Source organism: Anolis carolinensis, unplaced genomic scaffold, assembly GCF_035594765.1.
Source record: "Anolis carolinensis isolate JA03-04 unplaced genomic scaffold, rAnoCar3.1.pri scaffold_10, whole genome shotgun sequence".
NCBI lineage: Eukaryota > Metazoa > Chordata > Lepidosauria > Squamata > Dactyloidae > Anolis > Anolis carolinensis.
The window spans coordinates 26,836,112-26,855,624 of NW_026943821.1; the positions used below are offsets into that span (position 1 = coordinate 26,836,112).

The 19,513-nt window shown below is 38.4% G+C and overlaps 1 protein-coding gene across 3 annotated transcripts; it reads right to left on the reverse strand.

Moving 5' to 3' along the window:
* Positions 1-2,783: 2,783 nt before the first annotated feature.
* nipal3 (NIPA like domain containing 3) lies at positions 2,784-19,481 on the reverse strand. Of its 3 annotated transcripts, none has more exons than XM_062962041.1 (13): positions 19,329-19,481; positions 17,636-17,831; positions 14,684-14,752; positions 12,892-13,063; positions 11,368-11,427; positions 11,071-11,216; positions 9,786-9,882; positions 9,496-9,631; positions 7,279-7,367; positions 7,013-7,076; positions 6,222-6,316; positions 3,380-3,649; positions 2,784-3,212 (listed from the first exon to the last, which is right to left on the reverse strand). In XM_062962041.1, the coding sequence occupies exons 2-12, from the start codon at positions 17,726-17,728 to the stop codon at positions 3,450-3,452; spliced, it is 1,221 nt and encodes a 406-aa protein (XP_062818111.1). In that variant the 5' UTR covers positions 17,729-17,831; positions 19,329-19,481; the 3' UTR covers positions 2,784-3,212; positions 3,380-3,449. The 3 variants fall into 3 exon arrangements, with proteins under 3 accessions (XP_062818111.1, XP_062818110.1, XP_062818112.1); XM_062962040.1 differs by having other exon boundaries at positions 2,784-3,224; XM_062962042.1 differs by lacking the exons at positions 7,013-7,076; positions 7,279-7,367 and having other exon boundaries at positions 2,784-3,224.
* Between the last annotated feature and the right edge of the window lie 32 nt (positions 19,482-19,513).

The window sequence follows — 19,513 nt, forward strand, 5'->3', positions numbered from 1 at the left end:
TATAAGATGATGTTTTGGTGCTTAATTTGTAAAATCATAACCTAATTTGATGTTTAATAGGCTTCTCCTTAATCTCTCCTTATTATCCAACATATTCGCTTATCCAACGTTCTGCCGGCCTGTTTATGTTGGATAAGTGAGACTCTACTGTATTATCAAAATATTTATTTATTTACAGCATTTATATCCCGCCCTTCTTTCTCACCCCGAAGGGGACTCAGGGCGGATCACATGACACATATAGGCAAACATTCAATGCCTTTTAACATAGAACAAAGACAAACAAACATAGACTCCGAGCGGGCCTCGAACTCATGACCTCCTGGTCAGAGTGATTCATTGCAGTGAGTGATTCATTGCAGCTGCTCTCCAGCCTGCGCCACAGCCCGAGCCCTAGTTAACTAGGTTAACTAGCTTTAACTGGGTTAACGAGCGCAACAACAACAACAAAACTTTATTTATATACCGCTCTATCTCCGATAAGGACTCAGAGCGGTTTACACATCACAAAAACAATCATTACACAAGAAACCAATATAACAGCAATTAACAAACATGTTTAAAATTCCAATATTTTAAAACAATGTAAGAGCAATTGCAACGAATACATAGAATACATAGCATGGACCAGAAGTCTACCCTCACCCGGGTGTCCCTTGGGCAACGTCTTTGTAGACGGCTGATTCTCTCACACCAGAAGCGACTTGCAGTATTATTCTCAATTTGCTTCTGACATGACAAATAAATAAATAAATACCAGTCACCATCTGTTTGCCCACATAAAACCACAATATAACCTAGCTAAGAAACTAAAGCCGATACAATTATCAAATGCAATTTTCCAAATCAGTGCTCCGAATAACCCCAGGAACAGACCTAAAGACCAAGAAAATTGCGTATTATTGACATACCAACCGGCAATATGTAAAATAGAGACACTAGATAGAGATGGTTGAGAAAAAGATTGTAAAACTTTTTTCATACAAGGTACTGTGCAAAAGATGGAAGTCAATTTTATCTTCTTTCTGTATTGTTGTTGTTGTTGTTGTTGTTGTTTCTTTTCCTTTTCTTACCCCCTCTTCCTTCCTTTCCTGTCACGGTTTCTATATAATGAGAGCCAGTATGTAATTTAGATGCAGATTCTTTGGATCTTTCTGTGGCCGGCGCATGCATGATGCGCTCATGGCTCGTTCATGTGCGACTAAAAGGGGACACGCAACCTGAAGCTCCTAATGGGTGCCCGTCTCCTCCTCCCCGAACCGGATCAATACCAATTGCACTCTCGCTTCTGCCAGCGGCCAGGAAAGGGCATTCTGTGTTAAGAGTTGCCTTGGACAGCAGGACAAGGGTGAGAAATACCTCCTTTCGTTCCCAAGCAAGGAAAGCTCACTTGTTGTGTGCATGCAAACACACACACACACAAAGCTCCCAACTTAGCATCACATCTAGTCTGGCCTTGGCTGTATTTTAACTGTGTCGATTGAGTTTGTCCCCATGTGAGCCGCCCTGAGCCCATTCGAGGAGATGGAGGCAGGATATAAAAACAAAGTTGTTGTTATTATTATTATTATTATTGGCTATTTCCTCACGCGGAAGGGTTTGCAATCTAAGCTTATTTTATTATTATTATTATTATTATTATTGGCTTTTTCCTCACACGGAAGGTTTTGCAATCTAAGCTTATTATTATTATTATTATTATTATTATTATTATTGGCTTCTTCCTCATACGGGTTTGCAATTATGCTTATATTATTATTATTATTGGCTATTTCCTCACGCGGAAGGGTTTGCAATCTAAGCTTATATTATTATTGTTATTATTGGCTTTTTCCTCATGCAGAAGGATTTGCAATCTAAGCTTATTATTATTATTATTATTATTATTGGCTTTTTCCTCACGCAGAAGGGTTTGCAATCTAAGCTTATATTACTGTTATTATTGGCTTTTTCCTCACGTGGAAGGGTTTGCAATCTAAGCTTATATTATTATTACTATTGGCTTTTTCCTCACGTGGAAGGGTTTGCAATCTAAGCTTATTATAATAATAATAATTATTATTATTATTGGCTTTTTCCACACACGAAAGGATTTGCAATCTAAGCTTATTATTATTGTTGTTGGTTTTTTCCTCACACGGAAGGATTTGCAACCTAGGCATTATTATTATTATTATTATTATTATTATTATTATTATTATTATTATTATTATTATATTTATTGCCTCATGTGGCTTTGCAACCTAAGCTTATTATTATTATCATTTTTATTATTATTGGCTTTTTCCTCATGTGGAAGGGTTTGCAATCTAAACTTATTATTATTATTATTATTATTATTATTATTATTATTATTGGGTTTTTCCTCACACGGAAGGATTTGCAATCTAAGCATTGTATTATTATTATTATTATTATTATTATTATTATTATTATTATTGGTTTTTTTCCTCACACTGAAGGATTTGCAATCTAAGCTTATTGTATTATTATTATTATTATTATTATTATTATTATTATTATTATTATTATTATTATTGGCTTTTACCTCACAGAGAAGGGTTTGCAACCTAAGCTTATATTATTACTACAGTATTATTATTGGCTTTTTTTCTCACGTGGAAGGTTTTGCAATCTAAACTAGTAGCAACAGTCACAGGTCCTAGGAATATTAAGACATCCTTGCGCTGTGCAATTCACAACACGGCATGCAATTCATGCGTTTAAATGTGCACAAAATGCACAGCATTTTCAGAGAAGAACAAAAAACACGGTTGCAATGCTTTGGGTGTATCATAGAGCTCTATTTATTTACATAGACTGTGAAGATGGTCAGCTGGTAACATTGAGGTCCACACGAAAGCACAAAACTAAACAAGACAGGGTTGGCTACACAGTTGGGCATAATCCAGAAAACAGAAATCAGAAAGTGATATTCCCAAACAACTCCTGTGTTGAATGGCCCCAAGAGTAGACCTTATTGAGACATTGATTTACGCAGTTTTGTCTTGTGAATGTGAGAGTCAAGGCAACATGAGCAACATCTTATTGTGAAATTGCCAGGCCATAAATGCCGATGAGGGTCAATATGGGGCCGCTTATGAGAAGCCGGAGCGGTACCTATTGCTCTACTCACGTTTGCATGTTTTCGAACTGCTAGGTTGGCAGAAGCTTTGGGTGTGAGATAGATACGAGCCTATTTAAACATCAGTTGAGCTCGGGGATGGGCCAACTTGGGCCCGCCCTCCAGGTGTTTTGGACTTCAACTCCCACCATTCCTAACAGCCTGCCGGCTGTTAGGAATGGTGGGAGTTGAAGTCCAAAACACCTGGAGGGCGGGCCCAAGTTGGCCCATCCCCGAGCTCAACTCAATCTTTGGTGAGAAATAAATCTTTGAGAGAGAAATAAATAAATAAATACGGCGTGGAATGCCCAGTCCTTCCGGGCGGTCACTCCCGTTTGCTGTGCTCCAGGGCCCTGTACGGAGGCGAAGCTGCCGCTCTGGAGCCGTGCTCCTCTTGGACCACGGTCAGCGTGGCCGGAGCGTAGATCTCCGAGACGGTGTCGTTGCTCTCCAAGGCGCCGTAGGAGAAAGAGGTCTTGAGGTCCGGCTGGACGGCGGTGCCGTTGTCGTGCAAATTGTGCATGCCTGCAACGGACAAGGAAACATGAGCAAGACTCTGAAATAAGGGGAAAGGATAAGGGGAGAGCTTGGTCTGCCCGCTAACATTGCCTTTTTGTACTAAAGCAAACTACAGGTCCATTTAGCCCAGTGCTTTTGTCATGATCTCCAATCTCTGACATCTCTGGACACAGACCAAGCGCTGACAAAGGACAGCCATAAAACCTCAATTACACTCTGGTATGTGTGAGCCCCTATATAAATGGGCTAAAGAGAAGGTTCTGATATTCTGTACAAATTGTTGGCACAGCACAACTACTAGGAGAAGAGAACCCAACAGCTTCCCAACCCTTGGTCCTCTTGGAACCTCATCACACAACACCTTGGATCCACTTTAAAGGAAAAGGTTTTCCCCTGACATGAAGTCTTGAAGAATACTGTTACAAATCTTGAGAATATATTATCAAAACAACAATAAGACTACTTGGTGTAGCAACAATTCTATTCGTTAGTACTGGATTCAAAACAAGAAACTATATCAACTCCAACCGAACCCGACGTAATCCTAATTTTATTTTTCATTATTATTGTATACGTTTGGTTTGAGAGTTAAATAAATCCATTTGGGTTAAACATATACAGTAGAGTCTCACTTATCCAAGACTCGCTTATCCAACGTTCTGGATTATCCAACACATTTTTGTAGTCAATGTTTTCAGTACATCGTGATATTTCGGTGCTAAATTCGTAAATACAGTAATTACTACGTAGCATTACTGCCTATTGAACGACTTTTTCTGTCAAATTTATTGTATAATAATTTGTTAAATCATAACCTAATTTGGTGTTTAATAGGCTTCTCCTTAATCTCTCCTTATTATCCAACATATTCACTTATCCAACATTCTGCCGGCCCGTTTACGTTGGATAAGTGAGACTCTACTGTATAAATACAGCACTGTATTATACAGTGTTTGTTTATATTGATACTATACATAAGTCTACCATTATTCATTGTATAAACAATAGAGACTAGTTACGGCCAATCACCAGGCTTATTTAAACCCGATCCAGATCAGAGACGGTTTCAAATTACATTCACTTACCTATACATTAGAGTCTCACTTATCCAACATAAACGGGCCGGCAGAATGTTGGATAAGCGAATACGTTGGATAATAAGGAGGCAATAAGGAAAAACCTATTAAACATCAAATTAGGTGATGATTTTACAAATTAAGCACCAAAACATGTTATACAACAAATTTGACAGAAAAAGTAGTTCAATATGCAGTAATGTTATGTTGTAATTACTGTATTTATGAATTTAGCACCAAAATATCATGATGTATTGAAAACATTGACTACAAAAATGCGTTGGATAATCCAGAATGTTGGATAAGCAAATGTTGGATAAGTGAGACTCTATTGTATACCGCCCTATCTCCCGGATGGGACTCAGGGCGGTTTACAGTCATAAAAGCAACACAAACATTACATAACAACATAATAACACATTATTAAACAAAGTAAAATAATACAATTGTAACAATAAATAACACACGACCAGAGCAAGGGGACGGGAACCATAAATCCAATATATTAAAATGCATCATTTTAGGCTAGGGAAATCTTGGGCAATATATTCAGGCCCAGAAATCGGCGGTAGTCTAATGTAATTACTCAAAAACCTGGGTTGGTGCCCATTTCCATTCCTAAGCTGAAGAGCCGGCGTTGTCCGTAGACACCTCCAAGGTCACATGGCTGCATGTCATGACTGCATGAAGCACCAATGTTACCTTCCCGCCGGAGCGGTACCTATTGATCTACTCACATTTGCATGTTTCTGAACTACTAGGTTGGCAGAAGCTGGAGCTAACAGAGGGTGCTCACTCCGCTCCCCAGATTAAAACCTGCAACCTTCCGGTCCGCAAGTTCAGCAGCTCAGTGCTTTAACATGCTGCGCCACTGGGGGCTCCCACTTTAAATCCACTTTAGGGAGTAGGCTTTAAACAGCTAGAACATCCATGACAGTCACGCATGCATGTGTATGGGTGGGGGCATTGTAGGCCATTCCGACTAAGTACCGTATATACTCGAGTATAAGCCGACCTGAATATAAGCCGAGGCACCTAATTTTACCACAAAAACTGGGGAAACCTATTGACTCGAGTATAAAACGAGGGTGGGAAATGCAGCAGCTATGGGTCAAATTCATAAATAAAAATAGATACAGTAGAGTCTCACTTATCCAAGACTCACTTATCCAAGATTCTGGATTAGCCAATGCATTTTTGTAGTCAATGTTTTCAATACATCCTGATATTTTGGTGCTAAATTTGTAAATACAGTAATTACTACATAGCATTACTGCATATTGAACTACTTTTTCCGTCAAATTTGTTGTAAAACATGATGTTTTAGTGCTTAATTTGTAAAATCATAACCTAATTTGATGTTTAATAGGCTTTTCCTTAATCTCTCCTTATTATCCAAGATATTCGCTTATCCAAGCTTCTGCCGGCCCGTTTAGCTTGGATAAGGGAGACTCTGCTGTATATCAAAGGCAGCGTTCAGATAAATTACTTTTAACCCTTACTTGGCATTGCATCCATGGAAATGTAAGGTTCAAAAAAGATGGATTTCCTCTTGTTTCTAGTAATCAGAAAGACACCCAAGAACGCAATGAGGCACCTGAAAGGGAAGCAAAAAGGAGATAATAATAATAATAATAATAATAATAATAATAATAATAAGTATTGGAGAATGAGCACGCAAAGATACTGTGGGACTTCCGAACCCAGACTGACAAAGTTCTGAACACAGCACACCAGACATCACAGTTGTGGAGAAGAAAAAGGTTTGGATCATTGATGTTGCCATCCCAGGTGACAGTCGCATTGACGAAAAACAACAGGAAAAACTCAGCCGCTCTCAGGACCTCAAGACTGAACTTCAAAGACTCTGGCGGAAACCAGTGCAGGTGGTCCCGGTGGTGATGGGCACACTGGGTGCCGTGCAAAAAGATCTCAGCCGGCAATCGGAAACAATAGACATTGACAAAATTACGATCTGCCAACTGCAAAAGGCCACCCTGCTGGGATCTGCGCGCATCATCCGAAAATACTTCACACAGTCCTAGACACTTGGGAAGTGTTCGACTTGTGGTTTTGTGATATGAAATCCAGCATATCTATCTTGTTTGCTGTGTCATACAATAAAATAATAATAATAATAAACTTTAAATACCGCCCTATCTCCCAGAAAGGACTCAGGGTGGTTTCCAACAATAATACAATAACACACAGCACATAAGGTAAAAAAAACCCCACATTATTACACAAAATAAAACCTTCTACACTAAAATAACAATCCATTGTGTAAACTTACCCCAAAGCAAACATGCAAATATGGAGAATGTCTTCGCCAAGGAAGTCCAAGTAGAACGTTGCGCCTGATCCAAAAGAGAGGAAAAATGGAAACAAACAATTATCTTCAACCCATAGTCTTGTTGCCAAAAGCTGGGCCAGTCTTGTTATCATAATAATGTATTCTTTTGTTATTTATGTGTTAGAATGTGACAAGCAAGCTAAAACAACCTATGAAAAGTGGCCAATGTTCAACCATTTTTATTTATTTTTATTGATTGATGTTACCTGCACTGATTGCCATTGCGGTGGATAAAATGTAGCCCACACTGGCGATCTGCGACGCATCATACAGTTGCGATGCTTGGGTTAAAAATCTACAAAAAAGAAAATAATATATTTTAGGAACATACCGTCGCACCTCAGGTTAGCTTCACCTTGCTAAAGACACCAGGCTGCACACAGATCGTAGTCTTTTGTAGTTTATTAGGAAATAAGGAAAAGATAGTTCATAAAAGGCAAAAGTTCAGTTCCAAAAGATAGTTACAAAAACAAGGCTGTAAGAAACAAATCCATGGAAACCTTAGGCATGAAACAAGGTCCTTAAAATGAAGCCAAAGTCCCAGAAACGATAATACATTCAGGCTATAAGATAAAGCAGACTTGGTTCTTGATTCAAGCAAGGAAATTGCTTTGACAAAGATCTCCCTCTCAGCAGACTGTTTTAATAGCATAACATGAAGGCATTTCTTTGTCCTTTGACCTCCCTCTTATTTGCTATTCTGAAACTTCTGCAACCCCTGAAATTCCAAACAACTAGCCCGATCTAGAGAAGCAGCCTCATCGCTTTCAAGGCTTTCAAGGCCAGAGGGCTCGTTAGTGTTATCAGGCAGAGGCTGGGAGCTACTCTCCCTTTCTGCTTCTTGCACCTGAAAATCATCATCAGAAACAACGTCGTTTCTTCCCATGAGAAAAACTCCCTGCTCCTCATTTTTCACAGCAGGAACACCTTGCACCTGAATCCCATAATTACCATCAGAGTTATCTTGAAACTCATCCTGCACCTGAATCCCATAATCCCCATCAGAGTCATCTTGAAACTCATCCTGCACCTGAATCCCATAATCCCCATCAGAGTCATCTTGAAACTCATCCTGCACCTGAATCCCATAATCCCCATCAGAGTCATCTTGAAACTCATCCTGAACCTGAATCCCATCATCTTGAAACTGCATCCCAAAATCCTCATCAGAGTCACACAAAGGCTGAGTCACAACACATACATTGATAACATTAACACTGAGCATTATCGATTACACTATGTGACAAAACATGAAAAATGTTCTGTTCCTGGTTCTACTCCAAAAGGGACAAAGTTTAATCTATGCTGACGATCATGCCATCACCGCTCAAGCAGCACAATTACCCAGCTTCCCTGGTCTTGAAAAATGTATCATTTGTTTTAATTACATTTCAATTAAAATTTCAAGCTTAAAAACCTGGCTCTTCCAAAAGGCCTTCGATCTATCTGTCCATTCCATAATAGTCCCATTGTTGTTGTCTTGCCATTTTATACCGCACTTTATTGTCCATTCAACTGTGAAATTTCCTTTTCCCATTTCGTAACACTCTGCATCTCGCCTGGGATCTACGAATTAGTCTCCTGTTTTTAACACTGTATCCTGCTTGTTGATTTTAATGATTGTTTTTATTGATGTTGAGGTTTTTTACTGGGATAATTGTTTTATTGCTTTGTTACTGTTATTTGTTTGTTTCATCGGGCCAGGCCCCATGTAAGCCGCCACAAGTCCCTTTGGGGAGATGGGGCGGGGTATAAAAATAAAGTTATTATTGACACAACGACGTTGTATGACACAGCAAACAAGATAGATATGCTGGATTTCGTTTCACAAAATCACAAGTCGAACACTTCCCAAGTGTCTAGGACTATGTGATGTATTTTCGGATGATGTGTGCAGATCCCAGTAGGGTGGCCTTTTGCAGTTGGCAGATCGTAATTTTGTCAATGTCTATTGTTTCCAAATGCCGGCTGAGATCTTTTGGCACGGCACCCAGTGTGCCCATCACCACCGGGACCACCTGCACTGGTTTCTGCCAGAGTCTTTGCAGTTCAATCTTGAGGTCCTGATAGCGGCTGAGTTTTTCCTGTTGTTTTTCTTCAATGCGACTGTCACCTGGGATGGCAACATCAATGATCCAAACCTTGTTCTTTTCCACAACTGTGATGTCTGGTGTGTTGTGTTCCAGAACTTTGTCAGTCTGGATTCGGAAGTCCCACAGTATCTTTGCGTGTTCATTTTCCACAACCTTTGCAGGTTTGTGATCCCACCAGTTCTTAACTGCAGGGAGGTGATACTTGAGGCATAAGTTCCAATGAATCATTATTATTATTATTATTATTATTATTATTATTATTATTATTATGCTGACATTCAACGGTGAACTGGAATTGAAAGCAGTTTTAGAAGAAGGAAGGGAACTCACGTTGCCTGAAAGGCTGCCGTGGCCACCATGCAAACCACCATGATGTAGAAAATGGGGTATCCCAGCTGCAAATTCCCCCGAATCGAAACCACGATCATGCCAGCCACGGCCTTCACGGTGATGACAGTCATGGAACCTGCAAATATGTGAAACGACAACCTTGCTGTTGCTAGAGGAGAAGAAATACAAATATGCATTCTTTCTCACACACATCTTAAGGGTTCGAAAAGAAAGCAAGTACCGTACAGGAAAAATACTGTATCTGGATTAGGCACACGCGTCAAACTTACCCAGGAGCGCGACTAGCAACAAAATCACAACAATATAATTGGCTTTCCTCTCTTTGTAGAAATACAGCAGTAGGCAGAAAAGGATGATCTCCACCAGCTGGGGAAACACACACAAAGGAGGACGATTTAGTTTTAGGTCTAAATCTATCTCCTCATCCATACACACAACCAAAAAATGGTTTTCAATCAGCATTTAGCAGCACAAATAAATATACCATATATACTCAAGTATAAGCCGACCCAAATATAAGCCGAGGCACCTAATTTTACCACAAGAAAACTGGGAAAACATTGACTCCAGTATAAGCCGACAGCGGTAAATTTCAGAAATAAAAATTGATACTAATAAAATTATATTAATTGAGGCATCAGTAGGTTAAATATTTCTGAATATTTACATAAAACTCTAAGATAAGATGGTCCGACTCTGATTAAATCATTATTCTCATCTTCTTCAATGTAAATGCCCTTGTGTATCCTTTTAATAATAATAATAAAATAATAATAATAATAATAATAATAGGGTAAAATAATAAATGTATTAACAATAATAAAAACAGAGTAAAATAAATGTAATAGTAACAATACTAACAGAGTAAAATAATAAATGTAATACAGTAGGGTCTCACTTATCCAACATAAACGGGCCGGCAGAATGTTGGATAAGCAAATATGTTGGATAATAAGGAGGCGTTAAGGAAAAGCCTATTAAACATCAAATTAGGTTATGATTTTACAAATTAAGCACCAAAACATCATGTTATACAACATCATGCTATATAGTAATTACTGTATTTACAAATTTAGCACCAAAATATCACGATGTATTGAAAACATTGACTACAAAAATGCGTTGGATAATCCAGGACGTTGGATAAGTGAATGTTAGATGAGACTCTACTGTAATACCAATAATAATAGAGAAAAATAAAAATGTACCATATATTCTCGAGTATAAGTTGACCCAAATATAAGCCATCCAGGACCCTCACCCGAGTATAAGCCGAGGGGGGCTTTTTCAGTCTTAAAAAAAGGGCTGAAACACTAGGCTTATACTCGAGTATATACAGTAATAAATGTTCATTTTTTTTGTTCAACAATAAATGTGAATTCTTTTTCATGGAAAAATAAGACATCCCCTGAAAATAAGACCTAGAACATCTTTGGGAGCAAAAATTAATATAAGACACTGTCTTATTTTCGGGGAAACACGGTAACAGATGTATCCATGAAAGCGCATACAGATGTGCATGCGCTCCAGTCCGCCTTCCTTTTGCCCGCTCACCATATACAGAAGGAACGGCCAGCTGACTAAGTGCCTGGTGATGTTCTCTCCCGTCATGGTCTCGTGGCTGTTCGGCCCAAAGGTGATCAGCAGGTAGGTCCCAACCACGGCCAGGCCACAGCCCACAAAGGACAACACATAGCGCCCTGCGCAAGACGGAGACCGGAGACCCTTGGTTAGTGGTTTCATTCCGCAGCCCCTCTCCCTGCCATTCATACACACAAGCGCATAACATCCAGGGAATTACAGGTTTCGCAAAGCCTAACGGATGGACAGACGGACGCATCGAAAACTTACTCAAAAAGTCTTTGGGCTTCCATTTCTCCTTAATGAATATGACTCCAATGATTGCACTTGCTGAGCAAAAACAGAACAATAAAAAAGTGTTATCAAAACCACACCGCACATTTTCCTGCAAGCTAACGTTTCTTCAAATTACTCACTGTTTCTTTGATTTTTTTTAGAATTGTTTCATCACTCCTAGAGTAAATATTTTTGGTACGGCGAACAAGTAATGAAACGAAGTGGAGCTTATCGTAATAATGAGCATTGTGCTAATTTTCTATTTAGCACTTTTTTTTCTATTTAGGGCCGGACTGTGGTGCAGCTGGCTAGTAACCAGCTGCAATAAATCACAACTGACCGAGAAGTCATGAGTTCGAAGCCCGGGTCGGGTTAAGCACCTGACAATTAAATAGCCCGGCTTGCTGTTTACCTAAGCATCCCGAAAGACAGTTGCATCTGTCAACTAGGAAATTTAGGTACGCTTTATGTGGGGAGGCTAATTTAACTACTGTATATACTCGAGTATAAGCCGACCCGAATATAAGCCAAGGCACCTAATTTTACCACAAAAAAACTGAGAACATTGACTCCAGTATAAGCCGAGAGCGGTAAATTTCAGAAATAAAAATAGATACCAATAAAATAACATTAATTGAGGCATCAGTAGGTTAAATGTTTTTGAATATTTACATAAAGCTCAAATTTAAGATAAGATTGCCCAACTCTGATCAAATCATTATTCTCATCTTCTTCAATGTAAATGTGCTTATGTATCCTTTTAATAATAATAGAGTAAAATAATACATGTAATAATAATAATAATAATAATAATAAAAATACAGGAAAATAATACATGTAATAATAAATAGAGTAAAATAATAAATAGAATAATAATCATAAGATCAGAGTGAAATAATAAATGTATTATTAATAATAATAATAGAGTAAAATAAATGTAATAGTAGCAACAATAATAGAGAAAAATAATAAATGTAGTAATACCAATAATAATAGAGAAAAATAATAAATGTACCATATATTCTCGAGTATAAGCTGACCCAAATATAAGCCAACCAGGATCTCACCCGAGTATAAGCCGAGGGGGGCTTTTTCAGTCTTTAAAAAAGGGCTGAAAAACTAGGCTTATACTCAAGTATATACAATAATTTACAACACCATAAAACTGCCAGCATCATGTGGAAAGGAATGAGGAAGTACAGCACTCTGTGTCACTCATGGATGATGAAGCAACAGCTCCCCCTGTGGCCGGAATCGAGCATACCGTCATGAAGTTGGAAATGTTAAATTGCCTCTGTGTGTGTCTATACTGTATGTTGTTTTTCAGATGGCATTGAGTGTTTGCCATATATATGTTTGTTGTAATCTGCCCTGAGTCCCCATCGGGGTGAGGAAGTAGGGCGGAATATAAATACTGTAAATAAATAATAAATATATATATTTTTTAAATTAGTCACGCTAGATCTCTGATATCCTACCTCCTGAAATGAAACAATCCCAGGCCGCCGGGGCGCTTACCTATGACGGACACGACGCTCAGGGGGACAACCAGGGAAAGGGGGGCAAAGGCGTAGGCGGAGAAGACCCCGAGCTCCCCCAGGAGCAGCAAGAAGAGCCCACACCACCACGTCTTGGTCCGGAAATACGCACGGTGGTCCTTGCAGCCCGCAAGCCGGATATGGCAATACTTCTGAGGAAAGGAAAACGCAACAGAAGGTCTTCTTGGCATGACTCAGAAATCTGTTTTGGAACCAGGTTGCGTGGAGATACACACACACACACATACACACAGTAGAGTCTCGCTTATCCAAGCCTCGCTTCTCCAAGCTTCTGGATTATCCAAGCCATTTTTGTAGTCAATGTTATCAATATATCATGATATTTTGGTGCTAACTTTGTAAATACAGTAATTACTACATAGCATTACTGAGTATTGAACTACTTTTTCTGTACAATTTGTTGTATAACATGATGTTTTGGTGCTTAATTTGTAAAATCATAACCTAATTTGATGTTTAATAGGCTTTTCCTTAATGCCTCCTTATTATCCAACATATTTGCTTATCCAAGCATCTGCCGGCCCGTTTAGCTTGGATAAGTGAGACTCTATATACACACACACACAAACACATACATACACACATATACAGTATATACTTGAGTATAAGCCGACCCGAATATAGGCCGAGGCACCTAATTTTACCACAAGAAAACTGGGAAAACATTGACTCCAGTATAGGCCAAGATACCAATAAAATTACGGTATATACTCGAGTATAAGCCAACCCGAATATAGGCCGAGGCACCTAATTTTACCACAAGAAAACTGGAAAAACATTGACTCCGGTATAGGCCAAGATACCAATAAAATTACGGTATATACTCGAGTATAAGCCAACCCGAATATAGGCCGAGGCACCTAATTTTACCACAAGAAAACTGGAAAAACATTGACTCCAGTATAGGCCAAGATACCAATAAAATTACGGTATATACTCGAGTATAAGCCAACCCGAATATAGGCCGAGGCACCTAATTTTACCACAAGAAAACTGGAAAAACATTGACTCAAGTATAAGCCGAGAGTGGTAAATTTCAGAAATAAAAATAGATACCAATAAAATTACATTAACTGAGGCATCGGTAGGTTAGTTTTTGAATATTTACATTAAACTCTAATTTAAGATAAGACTCTCCGACTCTGATTAAATCATTATTCTCATCTTCTTCAATGTTAATGTGCTTATATATCTTTTTAATAGTAATAATAATAATAATTGTAATAATAATAATACCAGGGTGAAATAATAAATGTATTAATAATAATAAAAATAGGGTAATATGAAATCCAGAATATCTATCTTGTTTGCTGTGTCATAAAATAATAATAAATGTAATAATAATAATAATAATAATAATATCAGGATGAAATAATTAATGTATTATTAATAATAAAAATAGAGTAAAATAAATGTAATAGTAACAACAATAGAGTAAAATAATAAAGGTAATAATATCAATAATAATAGACAAAAATAATAAATGTACCATATATACTTGAGTATAAGCCAACCAGTACCCTCACTCAAGTATAAGCCAAGGGAAACTTTTTCAGTCCTAAAAAAGGGCTGAAAAACTCGGCTTATACTTGAGTATATACAGTATGTATGTATGTATGTATGTATGTATGTGTGTGTATGTATATATATGTATATATATGTGTGTGTGTGTGTGTGTGTGTGTGTATGTATATATATATATATATATATATATATATATATATATATATATTCTCTCTCATCCTCCTCACCTGCAGGTTGAGAGCAATGCTGATGACAAGATGCCCAAAAATAGCCAGCAAAGCACCGATCAGGTTTTCCTGCAAGGAAAGAAAAGGTACGGTTGAAAACGTTTCCACTCAATAGTACAAAATATTATGCAAATGGTTTTAAATAATGGTTTTAATGTGAAGAGAACTGATTTTAGTGTGTATATATATATTTATTGTTTATTTTAAGTTCTGGCATTGAATGTTTGCTGTATATATGTTGTGCTCCGCCCTGAGTCCCCTTCGGGGCGAGAAGGAAGGGCGGAATATAAATATTTTAAGTAAATAAAAATAATACCCCGTATATACTTGAGTATAAGCTGACCTGAATATAAGCCGACACACCTAATTTTACCACAAAAAACTGGGAAAACATTGACTCCAGTATAAACCGAGAGTGGTAAATTTCAGAAATAAAAATTGATACCAATAAAATTACATTGATTGAGGCATCAGTCGGTTAAATGTTTTTGAATATTTACATAAAGCTCTAATTTAAGATAAGACTGTCCAACTCTGATTAAATCATTATTCTTATCTTCTTCAATGTAAATGTGCTTATGTATCCTTTTAATAATAATAGAGTAAAATAATACATGTAATAATAATAATAATAATAATAATAAAATAATAATAATAATACAGGAAAATAATACATGTAATAATAAATAGAGTAAAATAATAAATAGAATAATAATAAGATCAGAGTGAAATAATAAATGTTTTAATAATAATAAAAAATAGAGTAAAACAAATGTAATAGTAGCAACAATAATAGAGAAAAATAATAAATGTAATAATAATAATAAGATCAGAGTGAAATAATAAATATTTTAATAATAATAAAAAATAGAGTAAAATAAATGTAATAGTAGCAACAATAATAGAGAAAAATAATAAATATAACAATACCAATAATAATAGAGAAAAATAATAAATGTACCATATATTCTCGAGTATAAGCTGACCCAAATATAATAATAATAACAATAATAATAGAGAAAAATAATAAATGTACCATATATTCTCGAATATAAGCTGACCCAAATATAATAATAATAATAATAATAATAATAATAATAGAGAAAAATAATAAATGTACCATATATTCTCGAGTATAAGCTGACCCAAATATAAGCCAACCAGAACCCTCACCCAAGTATAAGCCGAGGGGGGCTTTTTCAGTCTTAAAAAAAAGGGCTGAAAAACTAGGCTTATACTCGAGTATATACAGTAATTATTATTTGTTACCAATTTATATTTAAATAATAATAACCCAGCTCCCAAACATCTCTGTCTCCCAAAAAATCCAAGTCTAGCAGGTTATGCTTGTTTCTGAGCCAAGCCTTTCATTCTGCAGGTCAAGACAGAGGTCAACCATTTCCCTCCACGAACAATTTTGCTCTTTATCGGGTTTCCAAAATTGTACGGCAAACAGTGCCAATACCAATAAAGGATGCGTATGTGTGCCTTCAAGCCATATGTTGATTTACGATGACCCTATAGATCCCATAGTATTTTCTTAGCAATGCAATATTTTATAAAACAGCTTAATCTCAGGTATTACAATGTGAACCTCCTATCTGTGGGTTTACATTCCTGGATTCCACATAGATAACATGAAAGTGAAGATAATAGCAAACCTTATGGAGATGAAGGACTTTGGGCCTAAAAAATACCATAGGCCTACCAGAGGACTAGAAAATACATATAATGGGCATAGATAGATACCATTCCTGTGAATAATGGGTTCATACTGTAGTTGTAGTAATAATTATATATATAAAAGGCTTTTGGCGTCGCAGCGTTTGGCGTTATTCCTGTGAATAACGGGTTATCTCACAACCTCTGAGGATGCCTGCCACAGATGTGGGTGAAACGTCAGGAGAGATTACTTCTCGAACATGGCCATACAGCCCGGAAAACATACAACAACCCTGTGATCCCGGCCATGAAAGCCTTGGACAACACTATTTGTATTCCATAAATATGTGTTTACTAAAGTTAGAGAAAAGTCACATGCAGCCACTTCTCCTAGTTATGAACAAAAGCCATTGTGCTAATTGCAAGTAGCTGTTCCCAACTTTGGGGGGGGGGGGGGAGGGGACCCTCCAAAGTTTTTTATTTTTTAAGAACATACTGCAAGTCGCATCTGGTGTGAGAGAATTGGCTGTCTATAGAGACGTTGCCCAGGGGTCGTTGCCCGAATGTGTTACAATCCTGCTGGGAGGCTTCTCCCATGTCCCTACATGCTAGAGCTGACAGGCAGGAGCTCACCTGACTTGAGAAAATCCTGCAAGTCGCATCTAGTGTGAGAGAATTGGCTGTCTACAGAGACGTTGCCCAGGGGTCGTTGCCCGGATGTGTTACCATCCTACTGGGAGGCTTCCTCCATGTCCCTACATGCTAGAGCTGACAGGCAGGAGCTCACCTGACTTGAGAAAATCCTGCAAGTTGCATCTGGTGTGAGAGAATTGGCCATCTACAGAGACGTTGCCCAGATGTGTTACCATCCTACTGGGAAGCTTCTCCCATGTCCCTACATGCTAGAGCTGACAAGCAGGAGCTCACCTGACTTGAGAAAATCCTGCAAGTCGCATCTGGTGTGAGAGAATTGGCCGTCTACAGAGACGTTGCCCAGATGTATTACCATCCTACTGGGAAGCTTCTCCCATGTCCCTACATGCTAGAGCTGACAGGCAGGAGCTCACCTCGTCTCACTGGTTTGAACCGGCAACCTTTAGGTCAGCAACCCAACCTTCAGGTCAGCAGTTCAGCCGGCACAAGGGTTTAGCCCACTCCACCACCCAGGTATTAATAAGCTTCCCGCGTAATTGTTGATTATCCAGACTTGTTTCTCCTTAGAAGCTAAACTTTTTGCTTCAGACATTCTTTGATGTCATTCTAAACGTAACGGAAAGGGGAAACCCTGACCTTGTAGGAGAAGGAGTCCTCGTGGACCTGCAAAGATGCAGCTTCCGTGGCAAGCGGTTGGAGCTGCAGGCCGGCACCGTTGGCTCTTTCCATTGCGGCTTATTCACACATTCTCTTGCCAACTTGTTCGCGTGAAGCAGAGTTTTATATCACGTGGGAAACAGTGGGATCCGCTGGGCTCCGCCACTCCATTTTGCTGCCACAGAGCGACAAAATAATCAGAATCCAGTGGAAGCTGTATGTTTACTGAAAATGAATACAATCTGGCTAACAGTATTTTAAAAAAAAAACCCTCTAAAATCAGGACAGTAAACAAAGAACAGAACTCAGAAAACAGAGGAATTCTAGCCATGAATCAATCAGGGCCAGCTAATACCTCCCAACAAAGGATTCCCCCAGGCAATAAGCAGCCAGACCTTGAAACTGAAAAGCTATTCAGGCTAATAAAGGTGGCCAATTGAATCATTCACACTTGCTTCAAACAGTCCAGAGTTCCTTCTCCCACCCTGGACATTCCACAGATATGTAAACATGTAAAAATATGTGTTTTATCTTTATTGCACTTAATTCCGTTAGCCGGCCATAGTTTCCTTGTGTACGCCTTCCCCAGGACTTTAATAGCATAATAGTTCTGATATCTACCTCTCTCCGATCATAACTGACACTATTTGCACTTTTTTGGCCCAGTATCTTTTTGGAGACAACCAGGATTTTATCATAGTATGTTTATTGTATGTGACCTTATTTGTTTTATGACTTGTTTTATTGTTGAGTTTTTACATTGTCTGTTTTACCTGTGCTTGGCCCCATGTAAGCCACCCTGAGTCCCTTCAGGGAGATGGGGCAGGGTAAAAACAATAAATTATTATTATTATTATTATTAAACCCCACTTGCCTAGTTTCCAATAGACCTCACAACCTCTGAGGATGCCTGCCATAGATGCAGGCGAAATGTCAGAAGAAAATGTTTCTGGTACATGGCCAGACAGCTTGGAAAACTCACAGCAACCCATACATATACACTTTGACTATACAGTAGAGTCTCACTTATCCAAGACTCGCTTATCCAAGGTTCTGGATTATCCAACGCATTTTTGTAGTCAATGTTTTCAATATATTATGATATTTTGGTGCTAAATTCGTAAATACAGTAATTACAACATAACATTACTGCGCATTGAGCTACGTTTTCTGTCAAATTTGAAGAAAAGAAAATTGTTGCACTTTACTTCCTGGATGAGGTCGAAACCCCACATTGAAACCATCCTTTTTTGCAAATAATACTGCAATTTACCTTCTTCTTCTTCTTTCTAAGCTATTTCCCAAATGGAGGGGTTAGCAATATTGTAATTTTCCCATGAATATATTAAAAATATTTTTAATTTAACCAAGAAGTGGTACTGTATCTAAGTTACACCAGGAACAAAAAAATAATAATATTCAGATTTCAGCAACACCCTAGCCATCCACACTGCAACGTTAACGCAGTTTGATACCGCTTTTTAACTGCTATGGGATGATAGGAGTTGTAGTTTAGGCTCCAGCACTCTTTGGAAGAGAAGGCAAATGACCTGGTCAAACTACAACTCCCAGGATCCCAAAGCCCTGAGCCAGGGGAGTTAAAGCGGGACCAAACTGGGCTAATTCCACAGTGTAGATGCCTAGACCCTGCCCTCTTTGCCCCATAACTCACCGGCCTCGTTTTTTCCCGGGAAACTTTGCCCCAAACCAGCCAGACTGCGAAGCCCCGAAGAGGCAGGACTCCTTGGCTGGGCCTCTCCAAAAGCAGGGCTCCGATTCGCTCTGGAGGCTGCCAATCACCGGCCCGGAAAAGCAAGCGCCTGCTTCTGGGAAGAGCTCCCCTAGTGGCCGCGGCCG

What these genes read in the sequence shown, in the direction of transcription:
- nipal3 (XM_062962041.1), bottom strand. Translation starts at nt 17,728, where the DNA reads ATGGAAAGAGCCAACGGTGCCGGCCTGCAGCTCCAACCGCTTGCCACG. An exon ending in AGGACTCCTTCTCCTACAAG is followed by an intron (nt 14,753 to 17,635) that starts GTCAGGGTTTCC and finishes CTTTCCTTGCAG; the next exon opens with GAAAACCTGATCGGTGCTTT. An exon ending in CGCAATGGCAATCAGTGCAG is followed by an intron (nt 7,077 to 7,278) that starts GTAACATCAATC and finishes CTTTTGGATCAG; the next exon opens with GCGCAACGTTCTACTTGGAC.